Source organism: Cavenderia fasciculata, assembly GCF_000203815.1.
Source record: "Cavenderia fasciculata unplaced genomic scaffold Scf_Dfasci-F-a-25c12.r2-5, whole genome shotgun sequence".
Lineage (NCBI taxonomy): Eukaryota > Evosea > Eumycetozoa > Acytosteliales > Cavenderiaceae > Cavenderia > Cavenderia fasciculata.
Window position 1 is genome coordinate 423,946 of NW_004457729.1, and position 23,315 is coordinate 447,260.

At 32.8% G+C, this 23,315-nt stretch overlaps 5 protein-coding genes across 5 annotated transcripts; all 5 read right to left on the reverse strand.

Annotated features, from left to right (window-relative positions):
* Nucleotides 1–16: 16 nt before the first annotated feature.
* On the reverse strand, nt 17–7,496 carry DFA_00497 (uncharacterized protein; the record flags this gene model as incomplete). Its single annotated transcript, XM_004358429.1, has 17 exons — nt 17–393; nt 469–506; nt 594–666; nt 1,314–1,892; nt 2,007–2,651; nt 2,730–2,955; nt 3,028–3,394; nt 3,462–4,320; nt 4,416–4,641; nt 4,698–4,867; nt 4,902–4,978; nt 5,002–5,021; nt 5,317–5,513; nt 5,649–6,049; nt 6,116–6,968; nt 7,037–7,238; nt 7,311–7,496. 17 exons carry the CDS (start codon nt 7,494–7,496, stop codon nt 17–19), a joined length of 5,496 nt encoding a protein of 1,831 aa, XP_004358486.1.
* Nucleotides 7,497–7,593: 97 nt separating this feature from the next.
* DFA_00498 (uncharacterized protein) lies at nt 7,594–7,989 on the reverse strand (the record flags this gene model as incomplete). Its single annotated transcript, XM_004358430.1, has 1 exon — nt 7,594–7,989. One exon carries the CDS (start codon nt 7,987–7,989, stop codon nt 7,594–7,596), a length of 396 nt encoding a protein of 131 aa, XP_004358487.1.
* Nucleotides 7,990–8,124: 135 nt separating this feature from the next.
* On the reverse strand, nt 8,125–9,153 carry DFA_00499 (uncharacterized protein; the record flags this gene model as incomplete). Its single annotated transcript, XM_004358431.1, has 1 exon — nt 8,125–9,153. One exon carries the CDS (start codon nt 9,151–9,153, stop codon nt 8,125–8,127), a length of 1,029 nt encoding a protein of 342 aa, XP_004358488.1.
* A 2,125-nt stretch (nt 9,154–11,278) lies between these two features.
* Nucleotides 11,279–18,007, reverse strand: DFA_00500 (uncharacterized protein; the record flags this gene model as incomplete). The annotated part of the gene is made up of 14 exons (XM_004358432.1): nt 11,279–11,474; nt 11,543–11,575; nt 11,723–12,374; nt 12,441–12,639; nt 12,719–12,939; nt 13,434–13,637; nt 13,755–14,024; nt 14,098–14,222; nt 14,476–15,146; nt 15,279–16,058; nt 16,130–16,484; nt 16,571–17,393; nt 17,461–17,665; nt 17,789–18,007. The coding sequence occupies 14 exons, from the start codon at nt 18,005–18,007 to the stop codon at nt 11,279–11,281; spliced, it is 4,953 nt and encodes a 1,650-aa protein (XP_004358489.1).
* A 170-nt stretch (nt 18,008–18,177) lies between these two features.
* On the reverse strand, nt 18,178–23,140 carry DFA_00501 (uncharacterized protein; the record flags this gene model as incomplete). The annotated part of the gene is made up of 8 exons (XM_004358433.1): nt 18,178–19,791; nt 19,960–20,293; nt 20,370–21,237; nt 21,314–21,524; nt 21,663–21,918; nt 22,669–22,763; nt 22,822–22,975; nt 23,130–23,140. The coding sequence occupies 8 exons, from the start codon at nt 23,138–23,140 to the stop codon at nt 18,178–18,180; spliced, it is 3,543 nt and encodes a 1,180-aa protein (XP_004358490.1).
* Between the last annotated feature and the right edge of the window lie 175 nt (nt 23,141–23,315).

The window sequence follows — 23,315 nt, forward strand, 5'->3', positions numbered from 1 at the left end:
ACTCTTTTCACGATCTCTATCCAACAATTTGATCAACATTGCAATGATTGGTTGAATGAGCTCTTTCATCCACACTGGGTAATCTTTGAGATAGATTGGTAAGATGGAATACAGTCTGTTCTATATGTAGACATACACCAATGGTCGTGTCATCCAGTTGTGCCACCATTTCTAGCAGATAGGGTATATATGATCTATAATGCTCGTCAGTTATCAAACCACCAGCATTTTTCAACATGTCTACAAACCTCCCAATGTGAGACGATTTAAAGTCATACTTTGATAGAACTGCTTTTAATTCTTTTGCATTTTCTTTTAATATTGATCCTTCCTCTTCTTCCTCTCCTCCATTTAAAATAGTCTCCAATAATGGTTGTAATTTATTCCAATGACCTAGAAATAAAAAGTATTAGAATGATGAACTGATTGGTCATTATATTACATTTATGAACGATTCTCTCAACATACCTTTTGGAATTAAATAGATTGCAAATGATTCAATGATACTAAATATTATGATAATTATAATTATAGTAATTATTGATCAGTTTTGCTTTGAGCAATTCTATTGTTTCAAACTTGGCTGCATCTACTGTTGTGACAATGATTTGATAAAGTCATCACCTTTTCTGACCAATAATGTATCAAGTAACTGTGCTGCCTTCTCTTAAATCTGTACAAAGAGTGAGAGAGAAGTATATATATAAAAATATATATATATATTGTTATATATTTAAGTGTGTATACAAGTGTTAAAGTAAAAAGTATTAGTTATAAGTTACTTGGTCATTATAATATGCAGTTCGATAATATTATAATAGATATAATTAATACATAGATACATACAACCACAAAATTATCCTTTGACATTAAATAGAGTAACCATGATACTACTTTATCTGGTGTAGACTGATAACAATCTTTATATGTTTGTTTTGTCTCTCTCTTTACAACATATCTCTTTATTTGCTGCTTTCCTTCTCTGTTTCTGTAGATCTTCTCTTGCTAATAACGATATCTACAGTATTCATGTGGTTGCTCCATCGTCGTAGTGCTACACACACATTAATTTAGATAACTACAAGTGAGTGTGACAACAAATACATATATATATAATATAATAATAACTGTACATAAAGCTAATCATAGTAAACGAATTCTGACATGAACTCTCTTCTTAGCAAACTTTTTTTTTTGCAAGCTCTTCTTATATCTTTATTATTTGACATGGGGGAACTCCACAACACACCACGTTCAACTCTAATAAAAAAAATTTGAATTTTTTTTTTTTTTCAACGAAATCGAGTGTGTACCCCAAGTCCAATATTTCTCCTGATAAATATTTATAAATGTTAAGGTATCATTGAGTAATTCTTTTTCGACATATGTATTGTCGAGATAGTGTTGGATGATTTGGAGTATCTGGTCAACATGTTGGTGTTGTTGACCGAGACATTCGTTGGGGTAGAGACGGATAGTGGCGCAAAGGTTGGGGATTACTTCCTCATTAATCTCATCGTCCTCGTCAATATGGTTCAACCATTTTGGGAAGATGATACCGATATTTTCTTTGGGTAGTGGTACATGACGGATGATATTGCCCATAACTGTGGTGACATGGTTCATCATTGAGTCCTCTGAGGAGGATAAATTGGATGCCATGTCATCGATGGCCAGTAACGCATCCATGGCAAATGGTGAGAATTTATCCTTGTTAAGATATGCTGCACTATTCAGTGTACCCAAAGCCTGATTCACACCGAGCGAACTATCGAGTAGACAGCCGATAACGGTTGGTATGATCTGTGGGAATGCCTTGACTGCCGACTCACCACCAAACTCACAGTACTGTGCCATAAAAAATAGGATTGCTTCCTTGTTGATATAGCTCTCTACATTATTGTTGAGTTTCTCAAGTGACGTGTCCAAGATATCTTGAGTGATGAGTGGTACTGTCAAGACGCTGTTTTGCCTAACCACATGACTAAGCAAATCATAGTTCACACCCATCAAATGATAGATTGAATCGAGTATGTCTTCTTTGGGTGGTATTTCATCTTCATCTTCATCTTCATCTTCATCTTCATCTTCATCTTCATCTTCATCTTCATCTTCATCTTCATCTTCATTTTCATTTTCATTTTCATCTCCATCTTCATCTCCGTCTTGTTGTAACTGGCGAACACCATCGTCCATTTTTTCTTCCAACTTGTGAAATAGAGATATCGTCGATTGAATCAGATCCAATGATATTTCACTACCTTCCATCGCTTCAATGAGATAGCCTGCAACACCAACTAGATTTTGCAACAAGCGCCAGTTGGTCTCTAGTGGACACCACAAGAATACCAAATCGTAAAACATGCCAAACATCTCTCGTGTCTTGTCGCTACTTGCACCATACTTTAACTTGGACAACTCAACACAGCTAGGTAAACTTGTAAGAGAGAAAAATTGAATTCTGCAGTTGACTGTACACTTTGACAAATTGTATAGAGGTATAGCCAATCGATCAATAAATGGTGCCAATGGTTTATAAACAATATCGTGCAAATAGGCATTGTGCAAGCTCTTGAGTGTTGACGCCACCCTATAAATATCTTGTTTTGATGGTGTAATTTCCTCTTCTTCTAGATTTGGTAATGGTGTCTCTAGTACATTGATAATCATCCTAACAATCATTGGTAGATGCACTTCAAATGACTTGCCAATCTTTTTTGTAATTTTACCCAAAAATCTAAAAACATCAACAACCAAATCAACCGACCCTTCATTCTTTCCAACAAACATCATCAACTTGTACATGTATGTTGAAAATGTCTTCTTGTCGACCACTTTACCACACATTACAATTGCTTTGATTGCACGACACCTTAATACTCTTGATTCTTTTGTTGCTAGAATTTGATGTTTTTCCAACAATGATAATAGAATGGGAGTAATATTTCCAAAATACTAAAAATAAATAAATATTAAATAAATAAATAAACTTTTATATTGTACTAATGTCTATGATTATTAACTTACAGGTCTTAATTGTTTTTTAACAACAGAAATAACAGACATTAATGCTAGTAATGCTTGTTCAACAACAATTATATTTGAAGATTGGAGTAACATTTCAAATGAATGACATAGTCCTTTTAAATCATTTTCTCGAATCTCTTCATTGTCCAGTATAAGAATAGTGCATTGAATCAATGCACAGAAACGACTTTGAATACGTTCATTTGTGTCACTCGCGTTTACTGATTCGAGAATGACTGAAAATACTCCTTCTCTTGAATGCGATCGAACCATCTCATAGCTATATTCAAAGGAAAAGTGAATTAAACATTGTAATGATGCCCATCTAACTTCTAAATTTTCATCATCAACCAATTTTAATACCGACCTAAATAAAGATAAATAAATTAATACAAAAAGAAAATATTATAAAAATTATTGATGTATTTACATACTCTAAAATATTTGGAAAACGTTTCCATTTTTTTAAACTATTATGGTAATGTGTAGTTCTAGTAAATATTAATAAACCAATCAATGCTACATATCTTTGTTTCCACGATTGAGATTTTACTAGGATGTCGAATTGTTTTAAAATGGTATCTTTTACGTGGCCACGTTGATCCAGTAATCGATGAAAATCTTTATAAGATGGAACGAGTTGGAATGTATCAGATCCTCGTACTTTGATGAGAATTAAATCTTCTTCTTCTTCTTCATAGTTGAGGTTGAAAATGTTGCTTGAATTTCCTGGATGGGTGAATCTATCATTGATTGCAGTCCACAGTTTAACTGGAACTTCTGTTAACCGCTCATATAAATGGACAACGAGTCTGTCAAGTTGTCTGTCAGTCAAATCTTCTTTACAATTATTCAAGGCAAGCGGCAACAAAAATTCATATATTAAACCTTTGATGCGATTGTCTGAAACTATACCCTTTTCATGGTATCTATCCAACACTTTGATAAATGTGTCAATGATTGGTTGATTGAATGTATTTCTCCACTTTGGGTACTCTTTAAGAATATCTGTAAGACTGTCGATAATCTTTTCAATACATTCTTCTTTGACAGCAGTGTCATCCACAAGTATTTCGAGCAGACTGGGCATGAATGATTCATACTGATCCTCGGCCAATTGACCACTAGAGTTGATTAGATTTATCAACTCTTCCTTTTTACTATCTATTTTGGCATCATACTTTGACAATACTACTGTCATCAATGCTTTTGCATTATCTAGGAGTGGAGAAGGCGATGATCCTTCTTGATTGATAATCATCTCTATTGATGGTCTCAAATCATTCCAATCACCTAATCAAATGAGAAAGAAAGAAAATGATTAGTTAAATTAATATAATCACATTATAATGTGTGTATATTCATAAATCATATAATAGATGACATACCTCTAGGTATTAAATACTTTGCAAATGATCCAATGATACCAAACAAATGTTGTTTCAATGTATCTGTAAGTGTAGCCTTTAGCAACTCGATTGTTTTAACTTTGACGTCATCTACTATCTCTTTTGACAAAGCTGCTATAAAGTCATCACCTTTTTTGATTAATAATCTATCGAGTGACTTGACTGCTTTGTCTTGACTCTGAGATAAACAAGTAAGATGAGGTAACTATATTAGTTTATGATTAAATGAAAATAACATATTTATGTTTTAATACTACATACAGATGTACTACTACTACTGTCGATCATTAAATAGAGTAACCATGATACTACTTTATCAGGTGTGGATTCACAACACTCTTTAAATGATTGTTTATTGAATAACTTTAAACAATCTTCTGCAGATGGTTGCTCCATAACATGTACAATATGATATGTATCTCTATCTCTCTCTTTCAAATACTAAGATATGCGACTATTAATTACCAATACGGTCAGCTGAGATATTTAATTTTTTTTGGAATGGTTGACTTGGACCAAGAGCTGAACTTCCAATTTCAGATCTTAAATAGGATTTATTTTATACCCCATTTGATTTGATTGATTCTTTGATAAATGTTAATGTATGAGTGAGTAATTCTTTTTCTTTTAGTTTGTAGGTGGTATCGAGATAGTGTTGGATGATTTGGAGTATCTGGTCGACATGTTGGTATTGTTGACCGAGACATTCGTTGGGATAGAGATGGATAATTCCACAAAGATTAGTGATGACAGAGTCACTATCATCATCCTTGTCACACAAAAGTGGAAGATGTTTCAACCATTTTGGAATGATGATACTGATATTTTTGTTGTTGGTGTTGTCTAGCAGTGGTACATTCTGGATGATATTGCCCATAACCTTGGTGGCAAGTTCTGCGACTTCATCATAGTCCATAGGATCTGGTGATGGTGTAGATGCTATGGCGTTGAGTCCCAGTAACGCATCCATGGCATAGGGTGAGAATCTATCCTTGTCAAGCTTTGCGGCCTCGTCCAGTGCCATCGAAGCATTTTGTATCATACAGGGTGTAGGAAGGATTTTTAACTGAACGACACCTTAATAATCTTGATTCTTTTGTTGCAAGAATTTGATGTTTTTCCAATACTGATAACAGAATTGGAATAATATTTCTAAAATACTAGAAACAAATACATAAATAATTATGCTATAATATGTATATTATTATTTACTTACAGGTCTTAATTTTTTGGTTAGAATATCAATAATCGACATTAATGATAGTAATGCATGTTCAACTACCATTATTTTTGATGATTGCAATAGTATTTCCAATGAACTACATAATCCATCCATAACATTATCACGAATTCCTTTTAAATCATTATCACGAATCATTTCATCATTTTCCAATATATGCATCATGCATTGCATCAATACACAAAAACGGCTTTGAATACTATTATTTGTTTGTTCATCATGACAAATCAAGTTTGATTCGAGAATGACTGAAAATATTTCTTCTCGTGATTCATAGGTTGTTTGAGGATAATCAAGAGTCAATTGAACTAAACATTGCAATGATGCCCATCTAACTTGGATATTTTCATCATCAACCAATTTTAATACTGACCTAAATAAAGATAAATAAATAAATACAAACTGTGTTTTTTATAATATTATTATAAACTTTACATACTTTAAAACAAATGAAACTTGATGTGATGATAAATAATAATTGGGAAATTTTGTACAAAAGATTGATGAACCAATCAATGCTGCATATCTTTGTTTCCACGATTGTGATTGTATCAAGATGTTGAATTGTTGGTCAATTGATTCTTTTATGCCATTTTTTAAAAAATCAAATGAATTCACCAAACCAAAACATGAACAGGGAGAACCCAGTTTATCATATTGATCGGTGTGAAAGTTTCTGATAATACCAAGATCCACTTCTTCATTATAGTTGAGGTTGAAAATGTTTCTTTCGGTAGGATTGGTGTAACGATCAGTCCACTGTTTCACTGACGCATCATCAATCTCTACAAGAGATAACCGATCGTATAAATGAGTGATGATTCTTTCAATGTGAGTTTTGGTCAACTCGTGAAGATCACGATCTATAATCTTTAACAAAAAGCAGCCGACTATACTTTGGGTGCTATTGTCTGCTATCAAACCCTTTTCACAGTGAAACAACAATAATTTTATCAATGCTTCAATGATCGATTGAATGTGTTCTTTCATCCAATCTGGGTAGTCGTAAATATAGATATTTTGAAGATTATCTATAATCTTTTCTTTGCATTCTTCTTTGACGGTTTCATCTGCAAGTATTTCTATTAGACCCGGCATGAATGATTCATACTGATCCTTGGCCAATTCACCACCAGAGTTGATTATATCTATCAACACCTCCTTTTTAGTTATTTTATAGTCATACTTTGGTAACACTACTGTCATCAATGATTTTACATTATCTAGGAATACTAAAGGTGATCCTTGTTTTATAACTTTCTGTATTGATGGTCTCAAATCATTCCATTGGCCTAAACAATCAAAAAGAAACATTATAAGTTACTATTTAATAAGATGAAAAGTCATATAACATACATACCAGTAGGTATTAAATAAGTTGCAAATGATTCAATGATACCAATCAAGTGTTGTCTAAAGCTATCTGTAAGTTTGGTCTTTAACAACTCGATTGTTTCAACTTTGACTACATTCACAATCTCTGCTGACAAACTTGCTATAAAGTAAATATCTTTTTTGATCAACAATCTATCAAGTAACTGTGCTGCTTTCTCTTTAATCATCTGTTAAATCAAGTGAGTGTAAGTATATTAGAAGTCATTTAATATTATCATCATCACCATCATTTTACATACAGTACAAGTAGCCTTTATGATTAAATAGAGTAACCATGATACTACTTTATCAGGTGTAGATTCACTACACTCTTTGAATCGTTGTTTTGTTTCTCTCTTTAAATTATCGTTGCTATCTTGATCGTTGTTAATATATCTTGATAAAATAATAACAATATGTACAAAGTCTTCAGATGGTTGCTCCATCATATATGATGATGACAAAAGATGTTCTCCAACAAATATTAATACTATCAAAAAAAGTGAACCTAACACGTGATACAAAATTTCAAAAAAAACAAATTTAATTAAAATGTTTTGATAGTCCATCTCTTTTGGATTCAGGAATAGTATCCCAATTTGATTGTAGAGAATCTTTGATAAATGTTAATGTATCAGTGAGTACCTGTCTTTGACTGTCTGTTTTTTGAAAGAATTGAATGATTTCCAGTACTCTCTCAACATGTTGATACTCTTTGCCAAAACATTGGTTGGGGTAGAGATGGATAATGTCACAAAGGTTAGAGATGAGATTGTTGTTTGGTTTGGTTTTAATTGAAAGATAGTTTAACCATTTTGGAATGATTTCATTGATATTGTTTGAACCGAGTTGTGGTACATATCGGATGATTTGAAAAACAATAGAAATGGCTTGATCCGTGACATGCTGGTCTCTCAACTCTTTATCACTTGTAGACATCATATTGTCCAAGGCTTCCAACATCCATGATCCATGGTGAGACAAGTTGTCTATCTATGCCAACTTGTGTTACCATTCCAAGTGCCATTAAAGCATTTTGTGTCACATTGACATCTTTGATGATGAGACAATCGATTATTGTTGGAATGATCTTTGAGAAAGTGTTGATGGCAGTATCACCACCATACTCATGTATTGAGCCATAAAATAGAGTATACTACTTTTAACCATGTCTTTTTCTCTAATTTCGAGTAGTTTTTTGTTGGATTTGATCAAAAAATCAGATGAGGTAATGATTGGAATTGTAAGAGCAGAGTTGTACTTGACCATCTCACCAATTGTTTCATAGATTATAACCAATCCATTGATACTAAAGAGACGATTTTCTTGGCTAGTTACAGCACGATTCACCAAGTCGTACAATTTCTCTGCTACCATTTCAAATATTCCCATCGCAGATTTGACATGATCCAATGTCATTGAATCATTTCCCATCAATTTGATGATACTGCCGATAGTCAAGAGAACTTTGTCCAATACTTTTAAATTTTTCTCCCAACTGCATTGAAAGAGTACCGAATTGAGTATCTTGCCAAAAATTTCGAGTGTCTTGTCACTTTGATCACCATATTGCAGTTTAACGAGCTTCAAACAAGTTGGCAAACTGTCAAGGGAATCATTTTGAATTGAGATACTGACAGAAAATAGAGACATATCAATAAGAGGACCGATCATTCTTTGAATAAATGGAGCCATTGGTTGATATGGAGTGTCATTTTTATACCTCATCATGTTGATTAAACCTTTGAGTGCGAAATTTAGTTTTGCTAATTCTCTTGAATGTGATGGTTCATCTTGTTGATTTGGTATTGGTGTCTCTAGTACATTGACAATCACCCTGACAATCATTGGTAGATACACCGCAAATGATTTAGCAACAGACTTGTTAAATAAATATGATATTTTAAAAAAATCGTCAACCAAACCACGAGACTTTTCATTCTTTTGAACAAACACCATAAACTTGTACAGATCTTTTGAAAATGTCTTCTTGTCCATAATTGCTCCACACATTGAAAAAGCCTTGGTAGCATGTCGACATAATACTCTTGATTGTTTGTAAGTATGATGTTTTTCCAATAATGATAATAGAATTGGTACCATTTTTCCGTAATACTAATTGAAAATATTAAAAGTTAATTAATATATCAAATTATACAAAATATAATGATTATTTGTTGGACTTACAGGTTTAAATTTTTTAGGAATGAAATCTACAATTTTGATAACTAATTGTACTACTCTTTCAACCACATATAATTTTGGCAATTGAAGGAAAATTTCAAATGAACTAAATAAATAATGGGCAATATTATCTTTGGTGAAATAATCCCAACTCTGGCTCATATGAATCAATAATGCTTTGAAACAATACAAAACAACTGTAATAACTATATAGATACTTGGTAAATATATAATTAGTTTGAGAGGTATATAATAATAATAATATATAGATATATGAATATATAGATAGTAATAATGATTTTAGATTAGATTGTAATGATTATTATTTATAGTAATAAAAGATGAATATAGAATAGAATCTCTTTATTGGATTATTCTAATCCTTTTTATAGTTGTTGATCCAGACGACTAACTGACGATGGTTAGTCGTTAGTATTTTATCCAAAATACTTTACATATTTGACTTGTCCTAACCAGGATTGAGTATATTGAGTTCAATGAAATATCATTGAGATATCATTGATTTTAAACAATCTAGATCTAACATTCCTCTTTCTTCAAAAAGGACCTTCCTCGATATGTGCACTTTGTTGCTTGTTGAGATGAGGTGAAGGAAAACCTTGGTTGCTGACTTGGATCACAACCTGGAATAAAAACCTTCCATAGTGCGTGATTGATAGGGATGCTTTGTTACTCTATCTAGATAGTTTGATTTCCTTGCAATTTGTTGATCTCTTTGGTATATCAACCCATTCTTTCTTTGATGGAGCCTTTCCAATTTGTTTCCAACATGATTTTAGACTGCTTCATCTGTTGAGTAATAGTACTCAACTAGTCTCTCTTTTCTTTAAACGAATGCATCCTTTCCACTTTCATAGTACTGTCATGATCGTCATCATACAGTCCATGTATACATCTATAGAAACACCAATTGACACCAATAGATTTCAATTTCTGATGCCTGAAACCAACAGCCGGACCTACAACGCCTGCACCCAGGACTTACATTGCATACAACCATCAGCAAGGATCTACAACGCCTGCACACAGGACTTACAACCGCCTTGCTCGATATTGTTTTGAACGCTTTAATTCCGGTCTTACACTCTACTTGCCAATCCCAATGGTTCAATTGCCACCTTGTCAATGCATGACAACCACAAGCGTCCTTTGGTCAGGTGCATCTAACACAACTAGATCGGCAGAATACTCTTCTACACCTTAAATCTAGCTATATCCGTTTCTATCTCTATTGATCCAATGATTGTTTTACTTATCTGCATTCCAACCAAAATTGCAGATTATCTTGATCTAAATGTATTTACTTTGAGTGAAAATAAACTATTTATGAAATTAATATTATTTTGATTTAGCCTAGCATCTCTGTGTTGATGTGTTTTAATAATTGATGTGGTTATACAACTCCACCAATTCGTTTTGGGATGTTCATATGAACATTTGGAAATACCTATTTCACCTATTTCCTTCCCATTTTCCTTTAACTCGTTACCATCCGAGTGAGCTGTACTACTTACGATACCTCCTTCTGCTAGAGGTATGTACATGCTGTTGTTTATTTACTACTATGCTATAATTATTATTATTCTTTCTTTTCTGAAAATTAAAAATAAAAAGTAAAATTAAAAATAATTTACTATATTTGGTAATAACCGCTTTTCTCGTTGTTTTTCGTAGTCCACCATGTAATAACTATATAGATACTTGGTAAATATATAATTAGTTTGAGAGGTATATAATAATAATAATATATAGATATATGAATATATAGATAGTAATAATGATTTTAGATTAGATTGTAATGATTATTATTTATAGTAATAAAAGATGAATATAGAATAGAATCTCTTTATTGGATTATTCTAATCCTTTTTATAGCTGTTGATCCAGACGACTAACTGCCGATGGTTAGTCGTTAGTATTTTATCCAAAATACTTTACATATTTGACTTGTCCTAACCAGGATTGAGTATATTGAGTTCAATGAAATATCATTGAGATATCATTGATTTTAAACAATCTAGATCTAACAACAACGATGTTGATTACGTTCGTTTCGATCATTTTGAATAGATCTTTCAATCAATTGCAATATTTCTTCTCTTTTTTCAATTCTCCAATTTCGAAATTCAACAGTGATTCGAATTAAACATTGGAGTGAACCCCATCTCACTTGTGAATTTTCATCTTCAACAGATTTTTTAACTTGGTTTAATATTAAACTATATATAAAATTGAATAAATAAAATTGATATACTATATATGGATTATAATTATTATTTTAACATACTTTAAAACAAAGTCTTCAACTTTTTTATCCAAACTAAATTTAGATAAGCAAATCCAAAGGATAAATCTTTCTTTCCAAGATTGTGAGTTGGACAAGTTGTTGAAATGATTGAATATGGTATCTGAAGAACTTTTTCCAAATTTACTCAAGAATCTGGAAATGGTTAAAATGACCACAAACAGTGTATCGTCTGGATTGTTATTGAAGACTGGATACTCTAGGAAAATGTCATTTTTTTGTACTTGATGATAGTTAAAGTGGTAAACGCTATAGTCATTATCAACCTTGGAATTGGTATCCGTCCAATCTTTCAATACCATTTCCTCTTCTTGGGTCAACCACTCGACCAAATGAACCATGATTCTACCAACTTGAATGCCAGTAAAGATTGAATGATAGTGCTTGATCAGTTCCAAAAAATAGTCAATGAATATTCTTTTTGTGTCTTTGTCCTTGAAACCCTTTCCAATGTTTCTATCCAGCACCCCGATCAAAGTGTCAATGATTGATGAAACAGACTGTTTAGGTAAATCTTTGAGATTTTTAAGAGAGTTGATAATATTTAGAATAAACTTTCTTTCTTCAATCTCATCCATATCAGAGAGTATTGATGATAACATAGCCATTCCCACTCTCTTTTGTTCATCTGTCAAACTTTTAAAAACATCAGGCTTCAACATCTTGATCATGTTCTGTTGAATTTCTGTTTTAAATTCTACAGCTTGCTTTGATAACAATGACACCAATCCTCTTGCATTTTCTAGTATTTTTGAACCTTCTCCTGCTTCTTTGATAATCGAGTCGATTGCTGTTTCCAATTCTACCCAATATCCTAAAAAATATGATTTAGTATTCAAGGTAACTATGTTGATGAAAGTTGGGTATTTTTAAAGCATACCTCTAGGAATAAAATCAGTGACAAAAATTCCAATGATACTATTCAAATGATGTCTAAAGGTTTCGGTGAGATCTGTCTTGAACAACTCGACTGTTTTAACCTTGGCTTCAGATAATGTGTCCTCTGACAATGATCCAATAAACTCTTTTCCTTTTTTAATCAACAATCTGTCCAAGAGTTGTACTGTTTTCGCTTTAATCTTTTTAAAAAGTTAATATAGAAATGTTAGTTTTAAAATTCATTAATGAAACCTCTCAATAATTCTTAAGAATACATACAGTTGTACAGGGACCATTTATCATTAAGTATAATAACCATGATACTACATTATCAGGTATTGATAACACATATTCTTTGAACAATCCTCTAGCTGCTACTCTCTTATTATTGCCATTTCTATTGTTTTCAGTTTCGTCTTGTTTCTCTTGATCTTCTTTTACTAGATCGACAATAATCTCTATAAATCGATCCATAATGCTAATACAAATGACACAGTGAACTATACAATACTATTAACTATTAGATTATCTTTATACAATATTATTATCTGTTTGCAAGTATTTATCTTTTTCAAGTTCAAAGAGTACCCAACCAAATTGCACAATGTACCGACCAAACAATATATAAATGGTCCAAACGGTTTATAAACAGTTCTTCCATGGTTGTATGTTGTCTAAACAATATTGATTTGTTTTATTTTAAAAATCGGTTGACAGGATATTTCTTTTATCTTTTGGAATATTATCCCAATTTGATTGTACCGATTCTTTGATAAATGACCAAGTTTCACAAAGTAATTCTTTATGAGTTTGCCCTAGTTCAAAAGTGTCGATAAAGTATTGTATGATTTGATGTATCTTGTCAACATGTTGGTATTGAATACCGAGACATTCTCTGGGGTAGAGACGAAAAATGGCACAAAAGTCACCAATCATGGTACTACCAGTACCATCAAAGCGTTTTCTCGTACCACTCTATCATTGATTGTCAGACAGTGGATAAGAGTTGGTATGATCTGTGGGAATGTGTTGATGGTCGACTCACCACCATGCTGCAAGTACTCTGTCAAAAAATATAGTATGCTACCTTTGGCAGTATCACTTTCTTCAGTGTCTTGCAGTTTATGGCATGATCTATCCAATAGATCTTGGGCAATGAGTGGTACGGTGATGGCGGCGTGGTGATCAATTAATTGATCTAATGATATCTTGGCCGTCCTCTCCAATTTCATCGTCTTGTACCGGCTGAACAAAGTTGTTCGTTCTTTCTTCCAACTCGTAAAATAAAGTCATCGTTGATTGAATCTGATCAAACGATATCTATGAATAAATCGTCCAAATGGGTGATATGGAGTGACACTATCACCATCATTGTGAGATTTTGGGTTTAAAAATGAGAGTTCCAAAGCCTTGATTGCCAACACTAATCTCTTGACATGTTGTTCTGATGATTCAGTCATTTCTTCTTGTAGATTTGGTAATGGTGCTTCTAGTATTTGGACGATATTCTTGACTATCATTGGTAAATACACTGCAAATGATTGACGGTATTCTTTAATGAATACACCCGATGCTCTAAAAACATCTAGCATCAAATCATACGACCGTTCATTCTCTTTGACAAACAACATAAACTTGTACATGAATGCTGAAAATGCTTTCTTGCCAATCACTTGCAAATGCCTTGATTACACGACTACGTAATAATCTTGTTTCTTTTGTTGCTAGAACCTGATGTTTTACCAATAGTACATATATAGAATTGGTGTTATATTTTAAAATACTAAAAATAATAATAATAAATAGATATTTAATTTATGATTATTATTATTACTCTTATTATTATTATTTTCTATATTACTTAAAGGTATTACATATAGAGTAGCCCTACAAATAACAGCCTTAATGATGATACTACTTTTACAGGTTGAGATAATGTATACTTTGTAAAGTGTTGTTTTGCTTTTGATTTATATTTGTTATTATTTGAGTCACACGAAAACCGAATGATATGATTTTAATTTTTATTTATTTGCCCATAATATCCATCCCTCTTTTCTTCTGGAACATTATTCCAATTCGATTTGATTGATTCTTTGATAAATGTTAATGTATCGGTGAGTAATTCTTGTTGTTGTTGTTTGGTTATATAGTATTCTATGATTTGGTGTAACTTGTCAACATGTTGGTATTCATTACCGAGACATTCGTTGGGGTAGTGATGAATAATGGCACATAAATCATCAACGATAATTTCAATCTCATACTTGTCATCGATGTGATCTAGATGATTGAACCATTTTGGAATGATGTCATTGAGATTGCTGGTAGTAAGTGGCACATGTCGGATGATAGTACCTATAACTGAGATGGCATGTTCTTGGAACTCTAACGACGATGATGATGGTATAGAGATCATGTTGTCGATGGCCAGTAACGCATCCATGGCAAATGGTGAGAATCTATCCAGGGTAAGTTGTGCTATGTCTTCTAGTGCATAGGTAGCGTATTCCTTCACATCATCGGTATAATCGATTGTCAAACATTCGATAATAGTTGGTATGATCTGTGGGAATGCCTTGACAGCATACTCACCACCATACTTTCGTTTTGTAACAAAAAGACGCATAAAATGTATGATATTTGCCTTGACGATATCAGCTGCTCCAATGTCTCGCAGTATCATACAAGATCTGTCCAAGATATCCTGACTGATAAGTGATGGTACTTCAGTGTTGATACTGTTAAACTCGATAATATTGACAAGCACTTCATAGTTTCTTGCCACAACATTGTCGATTAAAGAAGATATATCATCATCTTGGTTGCCATCTCGTACCTTCTGAGCTACTTTGTTCATTCTTTTGTCCAACTCTAAAAACATAGTCATTGTTGATTTGATCTGATCCAATGTCATGTCATTGTCCGTCTGTGTGATGAGCTTGGTTACAGTGTAAACTCGACGCTCCAACATTCTCCAATCAGTCTCTAGTGGACACAAAATGAGTACACAATCGAGTATCATACCAAACATCTCGATTTTCTTGTCACTACTATATTGCATCTCGACCAGTCCCACACAGAGGGGTAAACAGCGAAATGAACACAATTGAATATCCTTGCTGACTGGACAATTAGCCAATTGGCACAATGATCCAACCAATCTATCTATGAATGGTGCCAAAAATTCATTAACCGATTGATCGTCGTTATATAAAACGGTGTACAAAGACTTGAGTGCCACCACTATTCTATTAACATCTTGTATTGATGATTCGGTCATGTCCTCTTGTCTAGTTGGTAATGGTGTCTCTAGTACAGTGATAATCATCTTGAAGATCCTTGATAAAACCTCTGTAAATGACTGTTGACCAATTAAATGAACAAACAAATGTGATAATCTTAAAACATCGACACCCAAATCCAACGACCCTTGATTCTCTTTAACAAATGCCATAAACCAGTCCATATATTGTGAAAGTGTCTTTTTGTCCATCAATTGGACATACATTGCAAATGCTTTGACTGCACGCCAACGTAATAATCTTGATTCCTTTTTGGAAAGAATTTGATGGTTTTTCAATATCCATATTAAATTTGTAACATTGGCATCAAAATACTACAGTAAGACAAAGATAAATATGAAAAGATATTAGATCAATATTAATACTATTACTATTATTTACGTACAGGTCCTGATCTTTTGTTAAATATAGAGATGATCGACATTAATGATACCATTGCCCGTTCAACTACAATTACTAATGGTGATTGAAGTAGTATTTCCAATGAACTAGTTATTTCACTTAAATCATTATCAGTAATCATGTCATTTCCCAATGAAACTGCTATTGTTTGAATCAACAGACAACAACAACTTTGAATACGTCCATTTGAATTCTGAACCGAATCTCTAATAACTCGATATAATTCTTCTCGTGATCCAAAAATCTTTGGGCCATATTCAAGAAATAGTTGAATTAAACAATGTAGTGATGCCCATCTAACTTGGATACTGTCATCATAAGCTAATTTTAATAATGTCCTGAAATAAAATAGAAAAATAAATAAATGATAAATATGATATTAATATTAAATCATTCATGGTTACAATTCATTGTTGTTACATACTTTAATATAAATTGAATGTTATTTTTTGTTGTAGATAGATATTTTGGAATGGTTGATAAACTAATTAAAGATGCATATCTTTGGTTCCACTGTTGAGAGTTTAAATGGGTGCTGAATCGGTGAAAATTTAGTTCTTCTACACGATCACCAACTGCACGCATGAATCGAAGAAAAACTAAATCAGCATCAACCAGCATTTGATTTTGGTCGTCACAATGACTGTCAGAGATAATGCCGATATCTTTCTCTTCATCTATATTTGGGTTCTTAAAATTGCTAGAGTTGTAGTATCTATTTGTCCACACTTCCAATGACACGCCATCGACTTGACACACCCACTCGTACAAATGATTGATGATTCTTTCAAGGTGACTGTCTGTAAACTCTAGAGGATGATTCTCGACAATGAACAACAAGTAGTCAATGACCCTACCCTTGACTTTTTTGGATGCGAACCCCATTTCACTATTTACATCCAACAACTTGATCAACGTGTCAATGATCTGCTGGATGAATTCCTCTATCAATGACGGACGATCGAGAAAGATATTTTTAAGTCTGTCAACGAGCTTTACCATTAATTTTCCATCAACAATGCCATCCATCCCAGAGAGTATGAGTAATAGACCGGGGATGGATGCTCTATAATTCTCATCAGTCAATCTACCTTGAAAATAACCAGAATTGATCAACTTGACCAACATATCTAGTTTTACCATTCTCATATAATTTTTTGTTGCCAACAATGATGATGATGGTGATGATGCTTCTTCTTTTTGATGTTCATTTATCTCTAATGACTGTTGTAATGTATCCCAACGACCTAATAGTAGTATTAGATGAATTGAAATATTGAAATAAACATATATATGTATATTTATATAACATACCTGTAGGTAATAAATAAAGAGCAAATAATTGAATGATACCAATCAAATGTTGTCTAAAGGTATCTGTAAGAGTTGACTTTAACAACTCGATTGTTTCAACTTTGACAACATCCACCATCTCATCTGATAATCTTTCGATAAATACATCATCATCTAGTTTTTCTATTAACCCATTTAGTAACTGTACTGATTTCTCTTTAATCTGCTATGATATCATTATAGATGTATTGTAATAAGTATAAGTTAAAATTAATAGAGTATACTACTGTTAGTTCATCATCATCATCATCATCTATTCATTCACACTTAAGTGTAACTCTATACATACAACTACAAAAGTAGCTTTGCCCATTAAATAGAGTAACCATGATACTACTCTATCAACACCATCAGGTGATGACTTACAACAATCTTTTAATGCTAGTTTTCTCTCTCTTCTTGAAATATATTTGCCAGTATCAAAAGCACCTCTTCTTCTTTCTTTAAGTTGATCTTCTCTTGCTAATATAATAACTAAATCTATGAAATCTTCTGATGGTTTCTCCATCATAATCCTATCCTATACTAACTACTACTACTACTACTACTACATATAAAAAGAAATACTACAGATAATAATAAAACACAAGATGGTCGACGAAGTAAAATAAAACGAGCAAACAAAAGAGAGTCACTTCAAGTTCTTTCATTAATTTGTCAAATTTAATTTTTATTTATTTATTTCTTTTTCTTATTGCCTACTGTAGGTTGTTTATAAACACGTGATAGAACATCCCTTTTATCTAATGGTATTTTATGCCAATTTAATTGTACTGATTCTTGGATAAATGTTAAGGTTTTTGAGAGTAACTCTTGGTAAGATTGTTGGTCTCTGGTGGTTTTCAAATAGTGATGTTCTATGATTTGGAGTAACCTGGAAGCACGTTGGTATTTTTTGCCAAAACATTCGTCAGGGTAGAGACGGATAACTTCACAAAGGTTAGAGACACTAGTTTTTTCACCACCTTCTTCATTTTCATCAAGTGGAAAATAGCCCAACCAATTTGGAATGATGAGATTGATATTGTGAGTGGGTAGTGCTCTGACATTTAGGATGATACTGCCTATAACCGCGATAGCTTGTTCTTTGAGATCGTTATTCATAGAAGGCGACGGTGTAGAGATCATAGTGTCGATAGCCAATAACGTATCCATTGCCCATGGTATGAATCTACCCTGGGCAGATTGTGCTGCCCCGTCCAGTGCCACACAAGCAGTCTGTCTCACATCGGTATCATCGATCTGTAAACACTTGATGATGGTTCGTATGATCTGTGGGAATGCGTTGATGGCAACCTCACCACCATACTGACAGAAACGATCCATAAAAGTTAGAATACCATCCTTTACAACATTGCTTTCGTCCATGTCTCCAAGTATCTTGCATGCCTTGTCCAAGAAATCTTGGGTGATGAGTGGTGACATGACGGTGAGGTTATACCTGACTAACTCTCCAATCACCTGATAGCTTTCAGACACTATATCGGCGATTGAACAGAGTATTTCATCTGGTTCTTCCTTGCCAATCACATATTGATGATTACCGTTTCCCTTTCTAACCTGCTCACCAACACATATCTTTATTCTATTCTCCAACTGGTAAATGACATCCATCGTTGATTTGATCAGATCCAATGACATTTCACTCCCCATCTCTCTGATGAGACCTCTTGCAATGCCAACTCGATGGCTCAGCTCAGACCAGTTAGGTTCGAGTAGACATGACAAGAATACAGAATGGTATATCACACTAAACATCTCTTTTGTCTTGTGGCTACGATCGCCATATTTAAGTTTAACCAACTTGACACAACCAGATAAACAACTATTGGAATGCAATTGAATACCTATGCTGGCTGTACACTTTGTCAAGTAAACCTTGCACAGTATATCGACCAATCTATCTATAAATGGTGTCAAAGGTTGATAAATCTTTTCAAATTCTGGACCCTTAAAGACGACTTCCAAAGCTTTGAGTGCCAACATCGTCTCCCGAGATATCTCTTGTTGATTTGGTAATGATATCTCTATTGCATTGATAATCCTCTTCATAATAATTGAAAACAACTCTGCCATTGACTTTTGACTGATTAATTGAACAAACATATGTGATGATTTTAAAACATCGAGAGCCAAATCCAGAGATCCTTCATTCTCTTTAATAAACGCCATAAACCTGTTCTCGTATGTTGAATATGTCTTTTTGACGACCACAAAACCGCATATTGGAAGTGCCTTGATTGCACGCCAACGTAATACTCTTGTTTCTTTTGTTGCTAGACTTTGATGTTTCTCCAACAATGATAATAAAATTGGAATGATATTTACAAAATAATAGATTTAAATAAAAGTAAATAAATATATAAATTTTAAATTAAATGCTTTGAAAAGTGAGGTTATTTTGTTTATACTTACAGGTCTGGATCTTGACTCGCTGACAGAAATAATAAAAGTAATAACCATCATTAATGATACCAATGCTCTTTCAACTACAAATATTTTTGGTGACTGGAGTAATATTTCAAATGAACCAGATATTTCTTTTAAAGCATTCTCGTTATCAATAATCATGTCTCCTCCAAAATAATATATCATTTGTTGAATCAATGCGCAACAACAACCTTGAATACGTTCATTTGGATTACGAACCGATTTGACAATAACTTTGAATATTTCTTGTCGTGATTCAATCATCGATTTTCTATTTACATCTTCATTTGATAATTTCAATAAACATTGTAATGATGCCCATCTAACTTGGATACTGTTATCATTTACAAATTTTAATACTGTTCTAAAAATCGTATTGATAGATAAACAAAAAAAGTGAGTATAAATAAATAGATAACCGATTTTATATTTTTACATACTTTAAAATATTTGGAAATTGTATTGTTACATCTGGTAGATATGCACAAAATCTAGATAAACTAACCAATGCTGCATATCTTTGATTCCATTGCTGAGAGTTTAACAAGTTGTTGAAATGATTGAAAATAGACTTTCCAACACGGTCACCGAGTGCACCAACGAATCGATGGAAACCAATATCTGCATCAACCATTTGACAGAGGTCATCACAGCTGTCATGACACCCGTGACGATGGTCTGTGTAGAAAATTTCACAATCCTTCTCTTCATCGTCATAATCGTTTAGAACCTCGTATTGATTTTTATGGTTGTAGTGTTTATCAGTCCACTCTTCCAATGATATTTCATCTACTCGAGTCAACCAATCGAATAAATGAGACAAGATTATTTCAAGATGACTGTCGTTAAACCGTTGTGGATCATTCTCTACAATGTCCATTAAAAAGTCGTATACGATAATTTTTTTCGACGAGCTCTCAATTCGGTACTTGTCCAACCTTTTTATCAATATGTCAATGATCTGTTGAATGAATTCCTCCATCCACTTTGTATGACGATCTTTTTTAAGATAGAGAATTGCAATACTACCCATAATCCTTTCCATAAATTCTCCTTCCACCATTTCATCGATTTGATCAAGAGTTGAAAGTACATCGGGCATGAATGATCTCTGCTGTTCTTTGGACAATTTGGTAAAATAATTACACTTGATCATCTCTTTCCAAAAATCTCGTTTAATCGTTTCAAAGTCATGCTTTGATATCAATTCTAATAATACTCTTGCATTTTCTTTAAATAATGATGGTGATGATCCTTTTTCTTCATTTAAGATTGTCTCTAATGTTGGTCGCAATGTATCCCAACGACCTAATAGAATAATAATAATAATAATACAATTGAATAAATAAATTGAAACATAGAAATATATCTATATCTTACATACCAGTAGGTACTAAATAAAATGCAAATGATTGAACAAGACCCATCAAATGTTTTTTAAAGGTATATGTAAGTTTGTTCTTAAAAGCAGACTTTAGCAACTCGATTGTTTCAACTTTGACAGCACCCACCATCTCATCTGATAATCTTTCGATAAAGTAATGTCCTTGTTTGATCATCAATCTATCAAATAACTGTACTGATTTCTCTTTAATCTGTTTATCATATCATTGTAATATAATATATCAAGTAAAAAGTAAGAGAGGTATGCTAACTGTTAGTTCATCATCATCATCATCATATGATCCATCTGATCTCTTACATCAATAATGATTATAATCATCAATACATACAACCACAACAGTAGCTTTAGTCATCAAATAGAGTAACCATGATACTACTCTATCAGCACCATCAGGTTCTTCTTCATAACGCTCTTTTAATGATTGCTTTGTCTCTCTCTTTACAACGTATTTCTTGTCACTATTATTATTAATACTCTTCTCATCTGCATCATCATATCTTTTTTGTTCCTTTATATCTTCTCTTGCTAAAATAATAACTATATCTATGAAATCTTCTGATGGTGGTTGTAGCCCCACCATCATACTACAAATATTTGTACAGATAATATATCTGCAACGCAAATCAAATGACTCGAAGAATTGAATGAAAACAGGTTGAGCTCCTTGTCATGCTTTGAAACTAGACTAGACAAATGCGGAGTAATTACTTTTTATTTTATTTTATTTTATTTTTAATCTTGTGACAGATCAGTGCTCTTCTTATATGATGCAATAGTATCTTTGATAAATGTTAAGGTTTGTGAAAATAATTGTTCTTGTTCTTGCTTGTCAGATGCTCTGTCCAAGAAATCTTGGGTGATGAGTGGTGACACGACAGTGCTGTTATGCTTGATCAGCTCGCCGAGTACCTCCAAAATAGTGGCTGAAAACTATTTTGGAGATTTCCAAAAGTATATCCTCTGGTTCATCAAGATAGCCAATTAAATCTTCATTTCTGTCTCGTACCTGTTGTGCAACATAGTCCATTCTATTCTCTAACTTGTATATGACATCCATTGTTGATTTGATCAGATCCAATGACATTTCACCCCCATCTCTCTGATGATCATGGTTGTAATGCCAACTCGTTGGTTCAATAATTTCCAGTTGGTCTCGGGCAGACACGACAAGAATTCTGAATCATATATCACACCAAACATCTCTTTTGTCTTGTCACTATGATGACCATATATAAGTTTGACCAACTTTAAACAACCAGGTAAACAACTATTGGAATGCATTTGAATACTTGAGCTGCCTGTACACTTTGTCAAGTTACACAGTATATATCTACCAATCTATCGATAAATGATGCCAAAGGTTGATAAATCTTAGTGCCATATAGATGTGGAGACGTAAAGATGAATTCCAAAGTCTTAAGTACGAACTCTATTCTATTGATATCTTGTAGAGTTGGTAATGATGTCTACAGTGCTCTTTCAACTACATATATTTTTGGTGATTGAAGTAACATTTCAAATAAACCCGGTATTTGAACCATCAATTCACCACTATGATTTGAATATGATAATTTCAATAAACATTGTAATGATGTCCATCTAACATGGATACTATCATCATTAACTAATTTTAATATTGACCTAAAAATAAATAAATAAATAGATAGATAGATAAATAAACAATTAATAAGTAAATAATATATATATAATATTTCTTTTTTTACATACTTTAAAATAAATTGGAAATTGTTGTTTTGTTAAGCCTGAGAGATGCACAAAATCTAGATAAACTAACAAATGCTGCATATCTTTGATTCCATTGCTGAGAGTTTAACAAGTTGTTGAAATGATTGAAAATAGACTTTCCAACAAGGTCACCAAGTGCACCAACGAATCGATGAAAACTAATCCATATACATATACTATTAGAATTCTAGACATAGATACATGTTAACATAATATAATTTTCCTCAGCTCTATG